The sequence below is a fragment of the Micromys minutus genome (assembly GCF_963924665.1).
Source record: "Micromys minutus genome assembly, chromosome: 6".
NCBI classification, from domain to species: Eukaryota; Metazoa; Chordata; class Mammalia; order Rodentia; family Muridae; genus Micromys; species Micromys minutus.
This window is the reverse complement of record NC_137975.1, coordinates 71,982,381-72,006,787: the sequence shown is the minus strand read 5'-3', so window position 1 is coordinate 72,006,787 and position 24,407 is coordinate 71,982,381. Positions and strand designations below refer to the sequence as shown.

Genomic DNA, 24,407 nt, shown 5'->3' with positions numbered 1-24,407 from the left:
GATCAGGCAGGGCAGGGCAGGGCAAGGCAGGGGGTGCACTTTCCGTGTGCGCTCCGCAGAGATCTCTCTGCTCCCTGGCTGCCCAGGTCTCCCACCCACCAGTTGCTCAGCCTCTACGAGCCGCAGTTCCGGGTGGCAGATGGGCCAGGCTCTGCTCTCAAGTATTAACATTTAAAAAAGTAGAGGAGGGTGTAGTAGCAAACAAAACTGAGCTATACTCTAAGACCCTATCTTAAAAAAAAAAAGAAAGAAAACGATTAACAACAAAGCCTGCTATGCTCAGCCTGAGTTTCCACCTCTCAAAATTATGAAATATTTTTTAAAAAGCTTGATTTTATCCATGGAGTTGAGTACTTTGTCACATGATTGATACCTAGGACAGACGACTATGGAGTTCTATATTATGATGATTTCCTAAGATGCCTGAAGAAACTGACTCATGAGTTTCAGGCCCCCAAGTATAGAGTATGAGGCAATTGTGCCTTGGTATTTTAGAAACCTGGAATATCACTTTGTATCAACAATTCTGAAGTATTTTCAAGGCAAGCTGGGTGTGAATTTCTGTCCATATACAGTATCAGACATTCCAAAGACCTTTCAACTTAGAGACTCACTTTTTTCACAGTTCTGATATATATACTTGAATTATTTCAAAGATAATATTACCAGCTCCTTTTGTCTCTTCTAGGTCTATAATTTGGATAATAGCTCATCTCAGCAGATCTTCTAGTTGTTTTTTTGTTTGTTTGTTTTTGAGACAGGCTTTCTCCATAGATTTGGCTGTCCTGGAACTTATAGATATCTACCAGCCATTGTCTTCTAAGTGCTGTGATTAAAGGTGTGTACTAGAGGACTGGGGTTCAATTTCCAGCATGCACATGGAAGCATCAAACCTTTGTAATTTCAGTTCCCGGACCTGGCGCCCTCCTCTAGCCTCCACAGGCATGCACACACATGAAATAAAAAATTAAAAATCTGAACATATAAAAGATAAAAAAATTCCTCTTTAATGCCCCCTTCCTTCTCCTCCCCTTCCTTTCTCCTTCCATGTTTGAAGTTTTGTCAAATGTCTAATGATCTTGGGTTGTTTGATTATATTGGAACACCGAAGCCTTCTGCATAATAGTCGACTGGCGATGGGGCTGCCAAATTGGTTCACTGTGTATGGTTGTGGCTGTAGGATGAGCTGGGTGCGTCTGAGGGACTGTTTATCTTAGGTTGGCCCATGCACACCTCTCTTAGGTATTGTCTTAATTAAGTTAATGATGTAGGAAGTCATCCACTGTGTGTGGCACTGTTCTCTAGACTATTCATGAACTGCTTAAGAGTAGAGAAATCAAACAAGCCAGCACCTCATGTGTGATGGCTTCTCTCTGCTGCTGACTGCGGGTTCATTGTAAGAAGCTGCTCCAAGTGCTTGTCTTTCCCATAGTGGTAGACTATCACTACTGCAGAGGCGGACCCCCACCCTTTCCCTAAACCACTTGTTGGTGAGGATTTTATCACAGCACCAGAGACGAAACTAGAACACTTGTTTTTAGGGTCTTTGGGACTGTTTCCTAGGTCTGTTCTCATTGCTTAAGAAGATTTGTCTGTTCTGTAGACATGGCAATACATGCCAGATTGCTAGTGTGAGGGTTGAGTGAAGGAAGATTTTCCCAGTCCAGAGGCTGCTGACCTTAGGATCTCCGAAGGAAAAATCTTCAGTCTTCCCCAAGGTGAGAGAAATAGCACAGTTGGCCACCTATACAGAGTTAAGTGTTTAGCAGTGCTGCATTTTCAGGCAACGCCAATATTTCTGCTTGTAGCTTTCCCCTTACTTTTTACGGACACCTCAATAGATAATCCTCCAGTCCTGAGGAGTTTTATAGTGTAAACTGGGGGTGCTGACCAGCAGTCCCTCTCAACAGCTCGGGATACAGCACTCCGGAATCTACCATGAGTTCCCCATTTGTTGTGTTTCGTTCTGGCTGCCAACAGTCTCTGCCTGTTGACTCTCCCTGTCCTCTTTGTCCTTGTGGATGAATTCATTTACTGTTCTTGGTGTAAAGCTTCTCAGGAGAGAAGAAAGTGCTTGTTTTTGAGCTGCTCGTTCATCCAGAAGCCTGAAATGAATACTGTGTGGTTTATGCCCTCTGCCTTGACTACTTTATTATATTTTGTGAGAACATATGGGAAGTGGACATTAGATGTGAGCTCAGCGCTAAAATAATTTCACGGTCAATAAAGAGTGCTTATTTTCTCTGGGAAAGTAATTGTTACCAACATTTAGTCATAAATATATTTTTAATAATTCCAAAAATGAAATTTATGTACTGAAATACTGTTTTGCTCATGGCATGCTCAGCTGATGGAGACAAAATAACATGGCTATTAATCTAAGAGATACAGTCATTCACACCATTCATTATTAGAATACAGATATCTTTGCCAATCACTGATAAATTTGTTAACATTGTTGACTAAAAGCAGCACCTATAATTTTGGGATTAAAATCTTTACCCTACATCCTGAGAGTATTTAAATAACCAGCAGTACTGTCTTCTTGCATAGCCATTCCAATAAGTAATTTTCCTCATAAATTGTAGAAATTGAATTTTCCTGGAATTTTGATAGATTTCGGGGTGGTAAGAGCAATTTTCTGAAATGCCTACAAGTTACGATTGCTGACAGGGGAGTTTTCTTTCTGCAGGGAGAGCTGAACTACAATTTGAGGATAGTTACTAGGGTGCTAACCATGATGAGGCTAGACTACAAAGACTGTTCTCATTTCAAAACTGTTGCTCTGTCATGTTTGAATGGATTCAGGCATCTGGTGTGAGCTTTTGTTCCATTCTTTTTGCTTTATTGAACTACAAAACCAAGGCTAGTGGGGTAGTAGAAGAGGTGATTGCTTCATGCCTGCATTTTTGTGGTGTCCCACATCGGGCCTACTGCCTGCATCACGCACTGGCATTCTGCACCCCAGAAGCAGGTATGGAAAGGTACATCAGGATGCTTTCCCAGCTTCATGTACTGAACAGCTAGGTGGTGCTGGTTTTGTAGGGTCCCATTTTGAATTCTAGCCCTAAATTAAGAGCCGATATATGTAGAATAGATTGCTTTCTAGTCCCAACATTTGCTCAAGTAATGAAATTACTTCTCCAAGAGACTGCCAGGAGCCCCCACTTCACTGAGATCAAACATGCAGTGCCCCCTCCTCCCCACTCTACCTTCATTCACTGGGACTCTATCTCTTAGTGCAATTCCTAGTTTTTTTCATGAAAGCTCCCATCCCTCCTTTTATTCCTGTAGCCTATGTCATTCCTTCCTGTCAGTTCCCAGCCCACAGAAGCATTTTCCACCAGGTACTCCCAGTGACAACACTGAATTGAGACACAGATGAGCACCTGGATTAACCCCTATCAGAGAAGATTCTTCATTAGGTAGATAAAAAATAACACAGAGACCCACAAAACAAGACAATTCCCAGAGAATGAGACACTTTGGAGCACTCAGTTCTAACTAGAATATGTTCATCAAGCTCTTCCTCTCAAGGCCCAGGGATCTGTACAGAAGAGGAGGTGGGAAGATTTTAAGAAGAAGGGGTGATGAATGACTGCAAGAAAAGTGTCTTCCAGATAGAACAGGACTGATACACATATAAACTTAAAGAAACGGTTGGGGGCACTCTCAAGACTTACACAGGTTCAAGCCAGATGTGGTTCAAGCACTTTGAGGAGGAAGTATGCATGATGTCCCACTCCTGACCAATAAGACATTTGCAATTGACACTTAAGTATTTTCTCCAGTGGAGTGTCACTCAGTATATCAGCCACACTCCAGGGCAGCCCCAATGCCCAGGAGTGGTTTCCCTGCACTAAACAAGCTCAATCGTATTTCTGTGAATTTTTTTTTTGTTTCTTTTATATTCTTTTTGTTTGTTTCTTTCTTTCTTCCTTTTTTTCCTTTTTGGTCTTATTTGTCTTTTCCATATTAAATTTGCTTTTTGTTTCAATGAAGTTTTTTGTATGTTTGTTTTTTATTTGGTTTTTAATTTTTGAGAAAGAGAGAAAGAGATAGAGTGAAAATAAATAGTCGTGTGAGTCAGGTGGTTGGGAGAACCTGGGAAGAAGTGAAGGAAAGGAAAACATGTTTAAAATAGATTGTATGGAACAGTGTAATGAAAAAAATCAAGTAAAACAATGTAAACTCAAGAATGGCCCTAAAGAATAATGGAGATAAAAGTACAGATTTATGCATGCAAATTATTTTGTATTGCTTTAAAGGAGAACTACTTAGAACACTTTCCAAAAATGTTTGTTGTTCATCAAAGCTCTTTATGATAAATCAAATGTGCTGAGCTTCAAGCAACAACAATCTATCATGCATTGGTAATATTTCTTATGGATTAATTGTGTTTGAGAAACTCATATATGAGGACAGCATCTATATCCGTCTTGATTCTACATACTCCAGCTCCTGTGTGGCCCCTACTTCTCCCTCACAAATTCATGGCCCTTTTCACTTGTTATTAGTGTTACATATATATGTAACATACTATATATACTATATATGTTACATATATTGTTAATATTATGACTATATATAACAATATATAATATAATGTATATGCACACATGTATATATAACATACTGAGTCCATTTGCATTGCTTGTATGTACATGTGTCCACCAGAGAGTGCTTGAGGTTGGACAACCTATAGGAGAGCTCATCCTGAAGAAAACAGATTCTCCCTCTCTTGGCAGCCATTCATCACCTCCAGCTTTTTACCTAAGGGTGGAACTATTTAGAAAATTTCATTTATGTAGTTAGCAGGCTTTATAGCTGGGTAATACCAAAAGCTATGCATTATCTAATAAACCCCTTGTCATAGGCATGGGAAACCTCCCACTGACTTGTTGATCAGAGTCTCCCATAACAAATAAACTATTGCCATTGCCCTTGGCTGCTTCCCAGGACTTGAGGAGCCTATTACACAAGATACCACATACTTTAAACACAGACTTGGATGAACTGAACTGAAACTAACCTGAGGACTGGCTCTCATAGGGAGGAGCTCCACAGCTGCCAAGAGACATGTAGTCTGAGCCATTTTTAATTTTTTCCCCCACAAACACAATTAGTTTGGATGTGGATGGACGTCAGGCTACTAGGAGACTAAGGAAATGGAAGAGGGCTCTACAAATTCTTCATTTCCCTCTGATACCAGTCACATCCCAGAATCCTCACTTTACTTGCCGAATCACAGAGCCACCAAGATTCAGCCTTGGAGTAGGGTAGACGTGGAGATCTGACTTGTTGAGTATCCAGAGAGACTGGCAATGGACTTGTTAATTCTGCTGAGAAGAGAGGTGACTACAGAGAGGAGGTGCCAGGGTTCAGAGAAGGAATGACCAGCAGGATACATTTTAAGGATACATAAGAAGTTGGTAACAAACTTCATGGGCCTTATATTCAGTATTCATGAGCTGCTGGGCTCAGACAGCATATCTATTAGATTAACTTCCCAGTAACATTTATTTCTCCTCTACTGTTCGGTGAGTTGGGGAAGGTACAATTCTCATCACCCTGGCTTTTCTCCATTCCAGATTTAAACAATTAATGCTACTATGAAAACTGAGAGAATTAACAGTGTTGGTGTTTATGAACCTCAGGCGTGACACAAAAGATTGTTTTAATCTAACAGTGTCTCTTAGAGGATGCTCTATAGAGCAGCAGCTTCTTAAGAAGTATGTTTCTCTTAAATGCACAGTCCTACGTTGTTGTGTGTAAATGTATTTAGGAAATATCTCATAACAGCAGCAAAGACAGACCAATAGACTATGTTGATTTTTAATATATACAAAGGTCTCGGGCATATTTAATGCCCCATAGCCATGAATATGTTTCTCTTTATTTAAGCTAACATTTCCAAAGCTTGCTTAAATTATTAAGATTTATAGAAAATGCACATAATGTTTAAGAAAGAAAACAAATAGCCAGGTAAAGAGATATTCTACAAAATGGGAGAGAATTTTTTGCTATGTATACACATCAGAGGATTAACATCCATAATATACAAAGACCTCAAAAATTAATTATCAAAAGGCTAAACAATCTAATAAAAAGGGGACTAATGTAATGAGAGCTAGTTCTCAAAAGATGAAGTACAATGGTCAACAAGGACTTGAAAGAACGTTCAAACTCACTAGCCATCAAAGAAAGAAAGACCGATAAAATTTTATATCATCTTTGTCACATAAGAAAGTATAGAGTTTTCAACCCTAAATGGGACATGTCTACCAAATAATCTCCTACAAGGTTTAAGAGATCATTGTGGAAAGTGAAGAGATTGTAAAACCCACAGGCGATGGATGACTACCAGGAAACAGTGTCCTCTGGACACAACAGGGCAGTCCTGCATATGCACTCACATCATTGTGACAGCATACTTTATCTAAGCTCAGGGAGAAGGGAGATAACAGGAAGTTCCATCCATAGTTGAAGATAGCTGCTAGCATATGGAAGAACACACACACACACACACACACACACACACACATTTAAAGAACATAGCTCTTTTGCTCACACTCCAGTGGAGATCTATATATAGTCAGCACAAATTGCACTTGAATTAGGTCAATCCCAGAAATACAGATACTGTATGGTTTTTCTTACTATAGGTGCTAGACATCAAAAATACATAAAATTATATAAATGCTGATGACATAAAATATTAGTAAAAACTCTCTGGGATGAGGAATGAGAAAGGGGAGAAGTCTGGGGACAGTAGGTTGCTATGGGGTGCTGTGCATTATGTAGCTGCATGCAGCAACCTTATGCAACTCTGCATAACAAAAAAGAAACTATAAATATTGTTTAAAAATTGAAATTGCAGGCCTTTAATTCCAGCATGAAGGAGGTGGAGGCATGTGTATTTCCATGAGTTCAAGGCCAGTCTGGTCTTCATAGCAAGTTCTGGGATAGGCATATATCTACATATTAAGACCTTGTGTTAAAAAATTTCATGTAATAACCTTTGTCATTTAATAGAATTAGTATTTCACAGAGTAGTTTTTGAAAAAAAAATTGGTGGATTCTGTAGTTGAACATTGGGATGTTGGAAAAGTCTCATCCTGTTGGCTATAGGAATCCTATTAGAGAATTTGGAGGATGTTATTTTATTTTGATCACTGTGGGCTGAAAAGCATACCATTCTCTACAGAAGTTCAAAGAGAGGCTTAATTTGTTTGATACTGAACAGGTTTACCCTATAACAAATATGCCCTTTCCTTCACTCTTTCTAGTTGGCCATTGAATTGGTAATTGTCCTTTTAACTCATGTCCTCATATTTGCTGGTAACTATTCTCATACTGTTGGCTGAGTGCTGCTAATTCTTGCTCATTCTTACTCAACATTGCTTATAGGATACACTTGGAAGTCCAGGGGTTAAAGAGATGCTGATTGACTTTGGCACAGCTCTCATTATGCAGCTGGTGATTCAATTGAGCCTGTTTATGCGCCTCTTTCCTTGCCCTGTCGGTTTATCCTGAAATGCTAATTCCTGCAAATCTGGATTGATATGGACAATCTAAGAACATGCATATGAAGGAGCTACAAATGTAAAGTGATATAATGACTAGGGGTGGCAATTGTCTTAAAAATTTATTTTTGTAATTACCTTAAATTATGTGCATATATGTTTGTATATGTGTTACTATGTACATGTGAGTGCAGGTGGCCCCAGAGTCCAGATGAGATCATTGGACTCTCTGGAACTGGAGTTAGAGGCACTCATGAGCTGCCAAATACTGGGTCTGGGAATTAATCTTAGGTCTTCTGCAAAAGCAGTCATTATTGCCAACTCTAACCCATCTCTCTATCCTTAGGCTGGGATTTCTTTTTCTGTACCCACTATATGGTACACATTGTTTCAGGTGCTAAGGCTACAAAATGGAGCTGTGTGATTTCAGCCTTTGAGATGAAATGTCTGGGTGGCAGGCAGGTGGGCTTGAAGATAATGAGTAGACAGTTATGGTAAACCAAGTCATGCTGGCACTGAGCACATAGTAGAAGCTCAGTGGGAGCTATCCAGTGGAATAGGAGGTTTGATGCTGGGCGGGAGTCATCCAGTGGAATAGGAGGGTTGATGCTGGGCAGGGAGTAACCCACTGGGACAAAGATGGGGCAGTTGTTTATGGAAACAAGCTCAAGCTCCCTCATAATCAAGAGGCTGAAAATTAGAACAGTAATGAAATATTGTAAGATTGGAAGGACACTAAAAACAAAACCAAAAACAAAAAACCAACCAACCAGATCTTACAGCTGGATCTCATGGAGGCATTTCCTCAACTAGTGATCAAGGGGGTAGGGCCCAGCTCATTGTGGGTGGGGACATCCCTGGGCTGGTAGACCTGGGTTCTATAAGAAAGCAGGCTGAGCAAGCCAGGGGAAGCCAGCCAGTGAGTAATATCCCTCCATGGCCTCTGCATCAGCTCCTGCTTCCTGACCTGCTTGGGTTCCAGTCCTGACTTCTTTTGGTGATGAACAGCAGTGTGGAAGTGTAAGCTGAATAAACCCTTTCCTCCCCAACTTGCTTCTTGGTCATGATGTTTTGTGCAGGAATAGAAACCCTGACTAAAGTACACACTGTAATATTAACTGGTAAAGCCCAATTTGGAAGGCTCATGAAATTAATAATGCATATAGTTTGATTCAAATATTTCTGTATAGAAATCTTTGTGTGCATTTGTAAGGTGGCCGTACAGAAGGCTCATTGCAGGATTACTGCGGATAATGAAACTAAAAATGTCCTCACAACAAAGGAACCATACTATGAAACATTATGTACTGTTAGAAAAGATCAAGGAGGTTCAGTGTATTGTCAAAGTAAAACAGAATATTTAGCATATTATATACAGCATATCATTTATGGAGAAATTGTCACAACACGCTTACTTAATTATGTACAAGTGTCAGCCTGGGAACAGCTAGAAAGCATCTGGATGGAATTGCGTTACACTGATCTCAGCACTTTCTTCCAGGAGGAGGCAAATGCCTTTCTTTCTGATATTCAGATCATCCTGTCATGACAGGAATGCTACAGAATTTCCAATAAAAGGAAAAAGTCTTCCTAATTTATGATTCCCCTCCAGCTCTTACTCTGTTTTGCAGGAAAACTCAACCCACCTGTGTTCACGATCGCCTCCTGAGCGTTCTCTCCCAGCTCACCCGGATGGAATGCCTGGGCTCCGAGGCTCTCAGCACTCACTGCCATGCCCATGTGGTTTTCCTCCACCCGAGTCTTCTTCCTAACAACACTGCCTGATAGCCAGGTCCGCAGACGGACCTTCTCTTCCTGAGGCCCTCTAAATTTCTTCCTAGTACTGCTCAGTCTTCTGCTCCCAGGGGCTGTCTTAACCTCTGTCCTCACTGCTCCTTTGCTTCAGTCCTGCCTTAGAGCATAGTCCTCCCAGTTTTGAGATCAGAATCACTTTCACTCTTAAAATTGTTGAGGATCCTGCACAGGTTCGTTGGTATGCATTAGACTGGTCACTATTTGTGAGGAGATTTGAATGAACATTTACTTATTAATTATGTTTAAATAACATTAGTGAGTCCACTACATGTTGGCATAACTTCTATTTGCTTTATATGTTTGCAAATGTCTTTCCTGGCTAGCTTCGTAGAAATAGCTGGATCCACTGCATGGCTTCCCAGACATTATGAGCTGTCGTTTGCAGAAGTGGATGGAGAAATTCCGGCCCAGTGCATGTGCAGCTGGATATGAAGTTGCATTTTAATGCGTATTCTAGAAAATTATGGATAAACATTTTGAATTTTACATCAACACTTAGCAAGTGGTAGTTTCTTACAGATTGGTCAAGTGAAATGTGTAATCTGAAATTACATTAGTGAACCTTTCTACCATATCCCATTAAAATGCTTTGGCCTATTTTGTAGTTTTAATAATCTTTTCCCCCTGTTAAGATTTTTTTACACATTATATCATGGTTATCTGGAAAAAATGTTTACTCACTGAGTTATAACAATATTATAAATTTAAAAAAGTTTATATTTTAATATTGTCATGTATCTCATTAAATAAAGTCTAAATATTAGGACTTAGTCAAGCTCATAGGACTCAGTCTTATGATACATAGAAACAGACATATGTTCTATAATTAAGTTTTTATCTAAGTTAAAATTTTATGACTAGCAGCTAATATTGTTAGGTAAAGTATTTGGCATATATCAAAGTCTGGAAAACTGTTCATTATATAGTCATTTTCTTTAAAATTGTTTTTGTTTTTGTTTTTCTTGGGGGGGAGGAACAAGACTTCTCTATATAGTTCTGACTAGCCCAGAACTCACTACAGGCTAGCTTTGGATACATAGAATTCACTTACCTCTGACTCCTGAATGCTGGGATTAAAGACAATCGCCACACATCCATTTTTCAGAAGAAATGGCGCTCTATGAAGAATCAATTCAGCTCTCAGCTTACTTACATGTGTACTTTCCTTTAGACACTAGCATCCTGTTCATACTTCCATATGCAGGAGAAGTCCTCACCCATATCTGTATTTTTATCTGATTAAATGCTAAAAGTCATCAAATAGCACTGTACTTTTACTACTTCATAGGTGGCTTTGCTTTTGCTTTTGAGACTTGGTCTCTTATCTCTCAGGCTAGCCTTGAAATCACTACGAAGCCAAAGATGACTTTGTACTTCTGATCTTCTTGAGCACTGGACTTACAGGTGTAAGTTACAGCCACCATGCCCAGTTTATGTGGCTCGGGAGGTCAAACCCAGGGCTTTGTGATAGCTAGGCAAGCACGTTACCAACCAAGCCAAATCTCTAGTCCCACAGGTGACGTTTTATGGGACTGAGACCCCCGTGCCCTAAGCTGGGAAGTGCAGGATAAAGAACTGGCTGATGCAGGGTTCACCCTTACAGTTGCTGGTTTTTATACCCCATTGCTTTTGTAACATCTGTACAGTGGCTACACGGCAGAGGCAAATTCTAAGACTGATGTGAAAATAGGCTGAACCTTGTGGCCCCTCTAAAAGGTCCTGCCAACCTCAGGCCACAGATGAATTGCTGTTTCTGAAACATGACCATCAGTCACACACAACACAAATGGCCAGCTCCATGGATAATCACTTGTTTAAACATGTGATAGTAATAATGACAGGGCTAATCATTTGCAATAGTATGACATGTAATTTGTGAATAATAGACTTAATAAGGTTATTAAACCCATTAGTGTTTAGTGCCTACCTGTCTCTTTTTTTTTTTAAACATGAAATTAGGTTAATGAATCTTAGTTGTAAAACGCTACTCTCTAGCTTGATTCCCCAAGTGACGGGGGTTCAGAGTGGTGCATCATTCTTCCACATTGCTCTTTCCCGTATTGTCTGTGGGATGGAGACCTTTAACTCTAAGATTCTAGGACACCTCTCATTTAAAAAAAATGTCCTTGGATGACATGATTATGGCACTTATAACAATGTCTTTCTCTGTCTCTTTCTAAGCATTTTCCATGTCTCTAGTTTAATATTGTGATGGAGTGTTGCTATGGTATTAAGTGTGCCACCCTTCTGCCTCCATCCCCACAGTGCTGGGTGTAAGGGTGTCTGCCATCAAACCTAATCTGTGGCCTTTCTTCTTAGCACTCTAGCTTGAGGCTGATATTTGCTATTTGGTTTTGGTTTTAAAGTTTTGTCCTTTATGGCACAAAGAAAAGGCTAGGTCACCACCATCAGGACTCAGGGCCTGCCCACAAACTGCTGAGCAGTGCTCTGCCACCTGAGCCCACAGGGACAGAGCTGGGTCACCGCCATCACAAACCACTGCTTGACTGAAAAGAGCACCCAGTAGCAATTTGCATCTGGAGCAGAGTAGCCCTCAGACCCACAGGAGACACGAGCTCCAGTCACAGACATCAAGATCACCAAACATCACAGAACACAAGATGGCAAGAGGCAAGTGCAAGAACCTAAGCAGAGGAAACCAAGACAACCTGGCAACATCAGAACCCAGTTTTTCCACCCCAGCAAATAGTGGTTATCCCAACACAGCAGAAAAAAAGATATAGACTTAAAATCATAGCACATGTTGATGATGGAGGTCCTTGAGAAGCGCATGAGTAATTCCCTTAAAGAATTACAGGAGAATCAGAAGAACACACATAAACAAGTAGAAGCCCTTAAAGAGGAAATACAAAAATCACCAAAAAGGCTACATGAAAACACAACCAAACAGGTAAAGGAATTGAAAATAGAAATAGTAACAATAAAAAAATTTGAAAAGGAGACAACCCTAGAGATAGAAAACCTAGGAAAGAGATCAGGAGCCATACATGCAAGCATCACCAACAGAATACAAGAGACGGAAGAGAGGATCTCAGAGGCAGAAGATAACATAGAAAACATTGACACAACAGTCAGAGAAAATGCAAAAATCAAAAAACTCCTAACCCAAAACATCCAGGATATTCAGTACACAATGAAAAGACCGAACCTAAGGATAATAGGTATAGAAGAGAGCAAAGAATCCCAACTAAAAGAACCAGTAAATATCTTCAACAAAATTATGGAAGAAAACTTCCCTACCCTTAAAAATGAGATGACCATGAACATACAAGAAGCCTACAGAACCCCAAATAGATTGCACCAGAAAAGAAACACCTCCTGACATATAATAGTGAAAACACCAAATGTTCAAAACAAAGAAAGAATACTAAAAGCTGTAAGGGGAAAATGACAAGTAACATATAAAGGAAGACTGATCAGAATTACACCAGACATCTCAACAGAGACAATGAAAGCAAGAAGATCCTAGGAAGATGTTATACAGACCCTAAGAGAATACAAATGCCAGTCCAGGTAACTATATCCAGCAAAATTCTCAATTACCATAGATTGAGAACCAAAATATTCGAGGACAAGATGAAATTTATGCAATATTTGTCCAGAAATCCATCCCTACAAAGGATTATAGATGGAAAACTCAAACACAAGGAGGGAAACTACAAGCTAGGAAAAAGAAGAAAATAATCTTCTTGCAACAAATCCCAAAAAAGAAAAGCACACAAACATAATTCTACCTCTAACAACAAAAATAACAGAAAACAACAATAACTATTTCCTAATATCTCTTAACATCAATGAACTCAATTCCTCAATAACAAGACAGATGATCTGATATGAATAAACATGACCCAGCATTTTGCTCTAAACAGAAAATACCCCTCAATCACAAAGACAGATACTACCTCAGAATAAAAGGCTGGAAAAATTTTCTAAGCAAATGGTTCCAAGAAACAAGCTGAAGTAGCCATCCTAATATCAAATAAAACAGATTTTCCACCAAAAGTTATCAAAAAAGATAAGGAAGGACACTTTTTACTCATCAAAGGAAAAAAAAATCTATCAAGAGGAACTCTCAATCCTGAACATCTATGCTCCAAATACAAAGGCAACAACACTCATAAAAAAAAAAAAGAAAAAGAAAAAAAAACCTACTAAAGCTCAAAGCATATATTGCACCACACACAATAATAGTGGGAGACTTCAACACCCAACTCTCATTAATGGACAGATCATGGAAACAGAAACTGAACAGAGACACAGTGAAACTAGCAGAGGTTATGAACCAAATGGGTTTAACAGACATCTCTAGAACATTTCACCCTAAAACAAAAAAATACATCTTCTTCTCAGCACCTCATGATGCCTTCTCCAAAATTGACCATATATTCAGTCACAAAACAATTCTCAACAGATATAAGAATATCAAAATACTCCCATTCATTTTATCAGATAACCATGGACAAAGACTGTTTTTTTAATAATAATAATAATAATAAAAAAACAAAAGCCCACATAAACATGGAAGCTGAACAATGCTGTACTCAATGCTAATATGGTCAAGGAAAAGATAAAGAAAAAAATTAAGGATTTTTTTTTAGAATTTAACAAAAATGAAGGTACAACATAACCAAACTTATGGGATGCAATGAAAGTAGTACTCAGAGGAAAACTAATAGCCCCGAGTGCCTACAAAGAGAAGCTTGAGAGAGCATACACTAGTAGCTTGACAGAACACCTGAAAGCTCTAGAACAAAAAGAAGCAGATACAACCAAGAGGAGTAGATGGCAGGAAATAATCAAACTCAGAGCAGAAATCAATCAAATAGAAACAAAAAGAACTATACAAAGGATCAACAAAACCAGGAGCTGGTTCTTTGAGAAAATCAAGAAGATCAATAAACCCTCAGCCAGCCTAACTAGAGGGTACAGAGAGAATATCTAAATTAACAAATTCAGAAATGAAAGGGGAAACATAGCAACAGAAATTGAGGATATTAAAAAAAATCAGATCCTAATACAAAAGCCTATGCTCACCAAAATTGGAAAATATAGAGGAAATGGAAAACTTTTTTAGACAGATACCAGGTACCTAAGTTAAATCAGGATCAGACAATCCAGCTAAACAGTCCCATAACCTTTAAAGAAATAGAAGCAGTCATCAAAGGACTCTGAACCAAAATAAGCCCAAGATCAGATGGTTATAGGGCAGAATTCTATCAGACTTTCATAGAAGACCTAATACCAAAGTCTCCAAACTATCCCATAAAATAGACACACAGGAAACACTATGCAACCCATTCTTCAAAGCCACAATTACACTCAAACCCAAACCACACAAAGACCCTACAAAGAAAAAAAGCTTCAGACTCATTTCCCTCATGAACATTGATGCATGCAAATATACTCAATAAAAATCTTGCAAACCTAATCCAAGAATACATCAAAATGTTCATTCCCATTGATCAAGTAGGCTTCATTCCAGGGATGCAGGGATGGTTCACTATACCAAAATCCATCAAGGTAATCCACTATATAAACAAACTCAAATGAAAAAATGCACATGATCATCTCACTAGATGCTGAGAAAGCATTTGACAAAATTCAACAGCCCTTCATGTTAAAAGTCTTGGAAAGTTCAGGAATTCAAGACCTATACCAAAACATAGTAAAAGCAATATAGAGTAAACCTGTAGCCAGCATCAACCTATGATGAGAAACTTGAAGCACTCCCATGGTCTACAACACCAAGCACTGAGATGGAGATTCCCACGGCTCCAGTTGAATATGTAGCAGAAGAAAGCTTTGTCTCTCATCAACTGGAGAAGAGGCCTTTGGTCCAGTGAACGTGTTTTTTTTCCAGTGTAGGGTAATGCCAAGGCTCTGAGGTGGAGAGGGTGATTGGGAGAGGGAACACCTTCATGGAAACAAGTGGAGGGCGAGGAGTTATGGGGGGAAAGGGAATAAGATTTGAAAGATTTAAAATGTAAATACAGAGAATAGCCAATAAAATAATTTAAAAATATTTTGTGACTTTTGTGAATTTTTATTTTGTGTGTGTGTGTGTGTGTGTGTGTGTGTGTGTGTGTGTGTGTGTGTGTGTGTTGAGATAAGATCTCTTACTGAAAGCTGGGGCTTATTAGTTAGGTTAAGTTGGCTGGCCAGTGAGCATTAAGGATGTGTTTGTTCCTGCCTTTCCCACAGAAGCAGACCACCACACCTAGAGAGAGACTTGGAACCTCAGAGAGTGGGAAGGTCTGGTGGAGTTTGGAATGGGACATCCACTTGGAGGTATGTGTGTGTGTGAAGTGTGGGATATGGAACAGTCAGAGGGTGGACTGGGAGGGGAATAAAGCCTGAACTGTAAATAAGATTAAAGAATAAAATGAGACACACACACACACACACACACACAGAGAGAGAGAGAGAGAGAGAGAAAGAGAGAGAGAGAGAGAAGAAAAGGACAAGCTGGTTAAGACTTGAAGAAGACATGTGTAGAAGTCTCTTTCCTTAAGACATGTCTGCAAAGCAGCTACATCCAGCAGGACCCCATCTTTTTATACCACTGAACGTGCATGCTGGGAGAACTTCAGCCCAACTCAGCTTTATCACATAACAGAGGCCAAGAGGGCAGCAGGGTTTCCTTCTGGGGTAAGTGATACAGAGGAGCGCCTGGAACAGCGAATGCTGGCTTTGTTGCACTCCGCTATGGGTGGTTTGGGATTTTAGAAGTTGTTTTCACATGTGAGCCCCAACCCCACTAGTGGATGTTTGGGTGCTGCTTTCCATCCTAACAATAGATTTTTTTTTTTTGCATAAAACTGGGATTAACAACTATCTGAACTGGGGTAGTTTTTTTTTTTATCTTATAAAAGTACTTTTCATTCACACTTCTAATTCTCCTTTCCACAGTCAAAGTGCCAACTCCTGCAGTTGTTTTACCCTGTTTACATAGCTTGTTTCTGAATCACACTTTGGAAAATCGAATTATTCTAAGGTCAGCTGCTTACTGAATTTCTGAAGCGTGGGCCAGGGGAACAGATATTATTAATAGCAACACAATTAAAGAAACTCAAAATTCATAAGACTGAGGGGTCACGTTTGGGTTTTGAGGTATGTTAGGGGTATCATTTGTCTTCAGCTATTACAGACAGAATATATTCTGAGAGGGTGAAGCAGTTGACAGAGAAGGGAAGGACAGGAGCCAGCTTCTCTTAGGAACTGCATGCTTGTACTTTTATATCACTCATTCTGCAAGGCTGATTGTAGATGCCAGAGAGCACATTGCTGAGGTCCAGCTGAATGGAGAACTCTATCAGGTCTGTCCTAAGTGCTCAAACCACATCCCCCACTGGTCTATACTACCTTTGCTCTTTCTTTCTTTCTTTCTTTCTTTCTTTCTTTCTTTCTTTCTTTCTTTCTTTCTTTCTTTCTTTCTTTATTTATTTATCGTGGTGCTAGGTATCAGACACAGAGTCTCTGTCTGCTTTCTATTGCTGCGACTAAACACTGACCAAATGTAGCCTTGGGAGAAAAGAGTCACAGTCCGCTGAGGGAAGCCAAGATATGAACTCCAGGCAGAAATCTTGAGGCAGGCACTGAAGAAGAGACCATGGAGGGATGTCGAATACCAGCTTTTCCTCCATAACCATCTCAGCCTTCTTTTTTATTCACCTCAGAATCACCTGCCCAGGAACGGCACTGAGTCCCTGACAGTAGGTTGGGACTTTCTGTGCCAATCAAGAAAATGTCCTATAGACTCGCTTATAGGCAGGAAAAATTTCATCAGTTGAGGTACCCTCTTCTCAGGCAACTCTATCTTGTGTCAAGATGACAAAATACCAGCCAGGTCACTTAGGAACTCATACATTCTAGGTAAGTGAGTGACCTCAATATTTCTTATTTTTCCTCTTTCTACCAGAAGAGAACCTTGACCGTACATTAATTTGTCTTGGATATATACCCTTTAAACATTTTTTAAATAATAAAATATGGTCCAAAGGCCGGAGACATTGCTCAGAAGTTAAGAGCAATGGCTGCTTGTCCAGAGGACCCTGGTTCAATTTTCAGCAACCACATGGCAGCTCACAATTGTTTGTAACTCCAGCTCCAGGAGATCTGACACCCTCACACAAATATACCTGCAGGCAAAACACTAATGCAGAGAAAAACTACAAAAGGAATCATCAAAAAAATTTTCAGAAAGGTTCTTTCCCACTTTCTCTTCTAGTACATTCATCACAATACTCTTCTAGCATAGATTTTCTGCAGGTATAAGTTACATGGTGGTCTTTGAGATGGTTTAATAGTAATGCCATCCATGAGGGGTGTATTGAATGGTGATCCACACAGAAAGTGTCGGCTCCTAAGGTTTCTCCTTAATGGAGGAATCCACTGTAACTGAGACTCCAAGCAGAGGGTTTTCGTTTTAATAAATAAGAGTTAGCCTGTTTATCATTCTAGCTGAATGAGAGGGACTGCAAGTGGAGTGCTTAGGACCAGCTAGTAAAAAGATAGCCAGAGGCCTCACTGTGCGCAGAGGCACAAGTGTAAAGCGCAGGAACTACCAGCTGTGCGGTGTGTCTTCCACTGCCTTAGAAATATGACAGACAACAAGTAGAATCCCACTGAGCAAGCAGCACAGGCAGACAGGTTTTTATAGATAACAATACTCAGAACAAGGATGACTTTAACACAAGTCACAGCTGGATGGCATTTGCAGAATGAAATGTTGCTATGGTTTTAATGTGTTCCCAGAAAGTTCACGGACTGGAAACTTAATCCCTCAAATTCATTTGTTGATGGTATTTGGAGAAGGTGCTTTAGAAAGATAACTAGGGTTGGAGAAAGTCGCAAGAATGGAGATGCTGTGGTAGAATCAGTGGCTTTATAAGAAGAGGAAGAGACACCTGAGTTAATAGGATGCCTGGGACCAGTCATGTGATGTCCTTCTTGCCACATAAGGGTACAATAGGAAGACCACTGAAGCTGGCACCTTTGCCTTGGACTTCCTGGCCTTCTAAATGATGAGGAATAAGTATATATTAGAAAGGATGGATAAATAAGGGACTGTAATGGAGGATTAAGTGGGGAGGGGGAAGGGAGAAGGGGATAAGAGAGAGACTACAAGGAGAAACAGCTAAAATTAATGAAGCCAAATAATGAAGAGACAGAGCCTCAGCTGGCCATCTCGTCACCAAGTGAAGCTTTCAGAACCAGAACTGGGTAGATCTTGTTGGGTTGTTGACCAAAGGTTCCCAGGCAGACTCCCAAACAACACAGGGTGTTATCAGAATACAGGTTGTTCTCCAGAAACTGACAGCAGGACCCCATTGCTTAAGACAACTTGTAGGCAACTCACTGACCATGCAGAATTCAAGTTGGTACCTACAGCGAACTTTCTTTTCTGCATTCTAGAGTCTTTGGTAAACAGAGGTACTTTGCACACAATAAAGAATCAGCCTGCCTCCATTTTAGGCTTAAAGGCAATTTTATAGTAAAGACAAAACTAGGTTCATTCCTGTTTATGATTAAATCCCTGTTCTTCAAGGATTGGGCTATTCCCTTTATGAGTAGCATAACCTTATCTACAAATGATTCTGTACTGCATGCTCTAGGAATGGCAATCATAGTTTCAAAAAGCTGTTTATAACCATTTTACAACACTACCTCTGTTTTAAAAGGTTATATGAGCACCTATAACTACCTTGTTATGACTGCTTGTTGAGATTACCTTGTTTTGACCAGCTGTTATGGGTGTGTCTGCTCTTGTAATCCTGCCTATTTTCTCTATTTGGAAACCGCCTACTCCTGAGTTACAAAAGCCTGTCTTCCTTGCTGATTCCCCTATTTCTGCCTTCACTATTGATTTTAATATAATCTAAATATTAGCAGGGTCCCGTTTTCTCTATTGTTCATCTTGGAGACTTGTTTCCAAAATCCTGGCCTTTGTACTTACATTTCTCAGGTAAAATGAGTTTTATGTTCCTATGGCTCAGACTGTTTTTCAAACCAACAGACCACAAAGACCTTTTGAAAACCAAGTTGACATGAGTTGAAAAAAGAGGCTTTCCAAAAGGGCTTTCCACAATGACATTAAAAACCTTGTAACAATATGTTTATACTAAATATTAATCACAAAAGTTTCACTTCTGTTATGTGTTACTTGCAAAAGTCATAAAGGACCTGTCCAAGAATTCTTCTGCTACAGCTTGGATACCACTTCATCCTCCTACGAAAGGGCATGGTAAGTTTGGCCTGGCCATAGCAATAAAACTTTTGCCTTGCAATATCTTGGTGTTAGCTCATGGTTTTTGACACTGTAACATTCCTCACAGCCTAAGTTGACCACTCAAACACTGGTTTAGGGAGGGGCAGCCTGTGTACACAAATACAATAGTTTGCTTTAATTGTTTGACCATGTTGATTTAGGCCTTTGGTGTCTCTCATCCAATCTTTGGGATTAACAAGTACCAGTGGAGAAATGTAAACATCAAGCTGATCACGAACCCTTTAATCTACAAGGATGCCCTGCCCGCAAAATATTCTAGTGCGATGATGTCACAAAGCTTCTGGGGATAACCAACCAATATCTGATTTGACTTAGGGTCCACTCTATGGGATGGAACCCACACATGACACTGCTTGGGTAGCCAAGAACCTGAGACTAGACAGCCCAGAGACTTAGGCCAAAACGAAGCACTACTGTTCTAAGAACAAACAAGACAAAACAAAATAAAATTTAATATAATTTGTGTAGTTAGATTTAGGAAAAGCAACTGCTACTTTGAGTTATGTGTGAAAAGAGATGAGGAAGCAGGTTTGTACATTTTTCTGGAATTAAAGGCAGGAACCCAGAGGCAGGAACTGAAGTAGAGGCTGTAGAGGAATGCTACTTAGTATCTTACTCCTCATAGTTTGCCCAGTTTGCTTTATTCTACCGCCTGGGACCTTCTGCCCAGGCGTAGCATCTGATGCCTAGCTCCACAGAAAATTTTTAAAATTGATTCCTTTCACGTTCTGAGTGGGTCTGGTGTTGGGGTGGCTCACAAATCTCACAGCCAGCAGAAAGTCAGTGGGCTCAAGGTGAGTGTTGAACTCGAGTCAGCACTATCTTTGCAGAATCTTGGTCTAAGACTTCCAGAAACTGACTGCCAAAGACTGGCCTCCTGATTTACTCTTTTTACACATTCAAGCATAGTAAGACTTTTGAAAAATATTTTTACATAGCAATTTTATCACAGCAAAGCTTTAGGCAGAGTTACAGAGACTCCCCTGCAAGACAGCAACATACCAGTGACCTTTACAATAAGAAAGAATTTTATTACCTGATAAGCAGAGCTCAGGGCTAAGGCCTAGAGGAGAATCTGTGATTGCATAAGGATAGATTGTGTCCTGAGGGAAGATGAAAAGCACACGAGACCTCTTTCATAGGGATAGGTTCTAATCACCATAAGTCAGAGCTCAGAATTAGGCACTAAAAATTGCTCAGGATATTGGGGGACTCAGGTTGAGTTGGCTCTGTAGAATAGCAATGGATCACCAGGCTGTTCGACCGCTTGCACTGGCAATCCAGGTGACCAGGATTCATTTCCTTTTACTGAAGAAGATAGGCCAGAATAGTGAAGAATATGTTTTCTAATTCCTCTCTAAGCGATCCTTCCTACAGATCTAGTAAAGATGTAAACTGCAAAGTTAAACCTAATGTTAAACATCAGCCTGGCATTGCCTTCTTGGCAACTTCCTGAGGTTAAAAGATGGAAGAAGTTTATAGTACTCCTCTATGAATACAAGCTTGCAAGTGAAGAATGAGAAACCCAATCGGTTCTTTCTGTTATTAATACACAAAACTCAACTAAGAAAATTTCCATGTATTTATGTACACAGGTAATTGGACTGAGTTGTACTTTACTTGCTTTTCCCAATACCACATATTCAAAGTGTCAGAGGCTGGAGAGACTCACATTCATGCTCCTAGAATGAAAGTACCATGTGAGTTCTGAGTTGGGGTGCCTTCCTTTCCTGCCCTACCCTCTTGTATTAGCTATGTGACCTTGGCAAGCTTATTAATATGCCTTCTTTATCTGCAAAGTAAAATGAAACAAGATGATCTCTATGGGACTCTGTATTCTGTGTGGCATATAGTTATCATATAAGGGTTACGTTTTACTAATACCACTTACTAATGATTAGAAATTTTACATGGATGGCAAGAACCAGCTTTAAAAACAGGGTTTACAGTGAAGCGAATTGAAAAGACAGCTCTGCATTTCTTATCTTCACAGATAGGTCTTATAAAGTCATGAGTGTGTTTTTTTAGAAGTTGGTTATATTTTTTTGGTTTCTTGTCTTTTGGAGAATGGGCTCCTTGGCTTTACCTCAGGAAGTTATTGATCACATTCATGAGCAGGTTCCCACTGAGCCCAGGGGCCAAACCTTCCTTGTCGTATCTACCTTGTGGTGTCATTGTATTCCTCCTGTCTCATCTATCTTGTATTGTAATTGGCTGCAGGAAAGGACACATTTCCTAGGGTATCCAGGTCTGACTGGTGACAAGTGTTTAAAGAGTATTTTTGAAGCGAATGAGTACAGGTAATAAGCACATTACTTACAAGTGATAGTCTTTGTCAAGCCAAAAAATAACTTGGTAAAACTATAAATGGCAGACTCTTGAGATCCTACTGCTTGCACTTTGGATAAATGAGGCATGTTAACATTTCTCCTCCTATTATGAACACGACCTGACTTCTGGTGCCCTCTGGCTCTCCGGGCTGTTGGCTGAGCTGGAAATGGCTGGCCATGTCCTTCCATCACTCATCCCTCTCTTCTACTTACACAAGGAAGGTCTTCAACACAGCACTATTCCCTGTGGTTGTTTTCAGTTGCAAATATTGGCATGCTGGAAGAGATGCTGCCTTTCATATATACTTTGGGTTCTCAGTCAGCATCCACCATACATAGCAGACTGACTTATTGGATGTGGCCTGTGTTCAAATCCAGAGCACTGAAGCTAGAATAATTTACAGACCCCTTGACTTCCCAATTAATTCTATCTATTAATTTTTTATTACTATTTGTTTCTTGAATCAAATGTCAAGTAAACTGCTCTGTCCCTGGAATCAGAAAAATTCTCTGATGTATTTGAGTATTTTCTATTGAATGTAAATTGTAGTCTCCAGTAGGAATATTTCCTCCTCAGTATAGACCAAGACCCTGTTGTAGTGGCTAGACAATGTCAGCAGCAGGTTCTGTATACATCATAATTTTCATTTCACTATCTTGGGAACAAGCTCAAGATCCTATTTTCTCCTTATACAGGTGAACTACAGTGTGTAAGTATGCAAAAAGTATGGGAGTGTGCCAACATACCTACTCGTGGAGTCCAGAAATCCAGTAACACCAGAGAGTTGGGGCCAGTTGAGCTCATCAGTTAGGGCTGATGGCAAGTTGAAGAAGGAGTTCTAAAGGAAAGAAGTGATAAAGTAGTAATTATTCATGGACACTTGTTTCTGAACCTTTGGCATTTAAAAGAAGACAGTTCATCTCTGATTGCCACCTGAGAATCCACAATAGTCAGAATCACTGGCTGCCATTGGTCCTGTGAAGCAAGAGGAACACACGAATCTCAAACAACTGAGAGAGAGAGAGAGAGAGAGAGAGAGAGAGAGAGCCTTCCAACATCTTTCCTTTGAGAAGATCAAAAAGTTGACTGATTAAAAAGTAATTGCCCTAAAAAATAATATTGAAAGTCAAGCAAAAATATGGTCATCTCTCAATAAGGTGATGCATCTGACCCTGCGAGTCTGAAGCACTTCTGAGAATCAAATGGTGGCTTCTTTCCTCATAATAGGCAGCTGCATGCAATGTTGCCTGCTGTGGGAACTAGAAACAAAATGTGCTGTCTTTTCCATCAGCGGGTCAAACAAGACAAAACTCCACTTTAAAAATTACAAAGAAACCACTCAGCAAAGATCCAAATTCTTCCCTCATAAGCACATTTTGCAATCAACATATGTGCTCAAGGGTGCATGTCGTCCTTATCAGCTGCACGTCTTCGAGTTAGCCAAGCACATAAGAATATGTGGCCAAGCTCTGGCCACTCAGAGAGATGCACAGGACTTCTCTGATTTAGGAATAAAAACTGCTGTTAGATGTGCTTGCCTGCTTGATTTGGCATGGCTACATTTCTGCAGAACTAAAACTTTTCTCTAGCCAAAAATACTTTGGGTTTTGTGGTCATTTTCTGGGGACCCAAGATCCATTTCTCTCACTGTCAGCAGATTTGCACACCTGCTATCATGTGTGGTTTGTAACCTCTGAAACTCATATTAAAATTTAATTCCCAGGGTGAGGCATCCAGAGAACAAAACTTAACTGGACAGTCTGTGGTGTATAGAGGTAGACTTTTCAGGAAGTAATTAAGGTCTAATAAGGCCTCTAGGGATGAAATCTATGATTGAATGCTATCAACTGTATAAGCAGTTGCACACATAGTCACCATAAAGTCTCACACATACATATGCTCTCAGTCAGCATATGGTATTCCATACCACCTCAGCACTGTCAGCAAGGGCACCATTACTACATGTAGCCTCTAGACCTTGAGCCTCCAGAGACAGAAGCTAAAATCAACTTCTTTCTAGTGTATCTTGTCTGCAGAATAGTATTAGCAAACAGAGAATGGACATATGCCCCCTTGTGGCTGTTGCAAAATGTCGAGAGCACAAGGCCTGGAGTGTTGACACAGCGATGCTTATCTGAGTCACATTTCTAGAGTTAGTGTAAACTTGAGGAAGAAAGTGGTGTCCAGCTATGACTGCTTATTAATCCTTTTAAAAATGGTTCCTAGCACAAATTCTTCTAGGGTCCTAATTTCTAGATCACCTAAACAGGTATTGGAAACCTACTCTGTTGATTGATTTGCCAAAATTAGCCAAGTAACAAACAGGTGTTTAAGTACAGCCATGAACCTGCCTTGGGTTGCATATTTCTCCCATCCTGACATTTACCTCAAGGTGTTTTCCAGCACAATGTGTGGACATGGTGTTG

The 24,407-nt window shown here is 39.9% G+C and overlaps 1 protein-coding gene across 1 annotated transcript in view; it reads right to left on the bottom strand.

The window, feature by feature from the left end:
* Nucleotides 1–24,407, bottom strand: part of AOAH (acyloxyacyl hydrolase) — a gene marked incomplete at both ends in the record, with an annotated part of 215,226 nt that overhangs the window by 64,848 nt on the left and 125,971 nt on the right. The window contains one exon of the mRNA XM_080918374.1: nucleotides 22,728–22,819. Within this exon, the coding sequence (XP_080774500.1) occupies nucleotides 22,728–22,819 (92 nt within the window). The remainder of the gene's footprint in view (nucleotides 1–22,727; nucleotides 22,820–24,407) is intronic.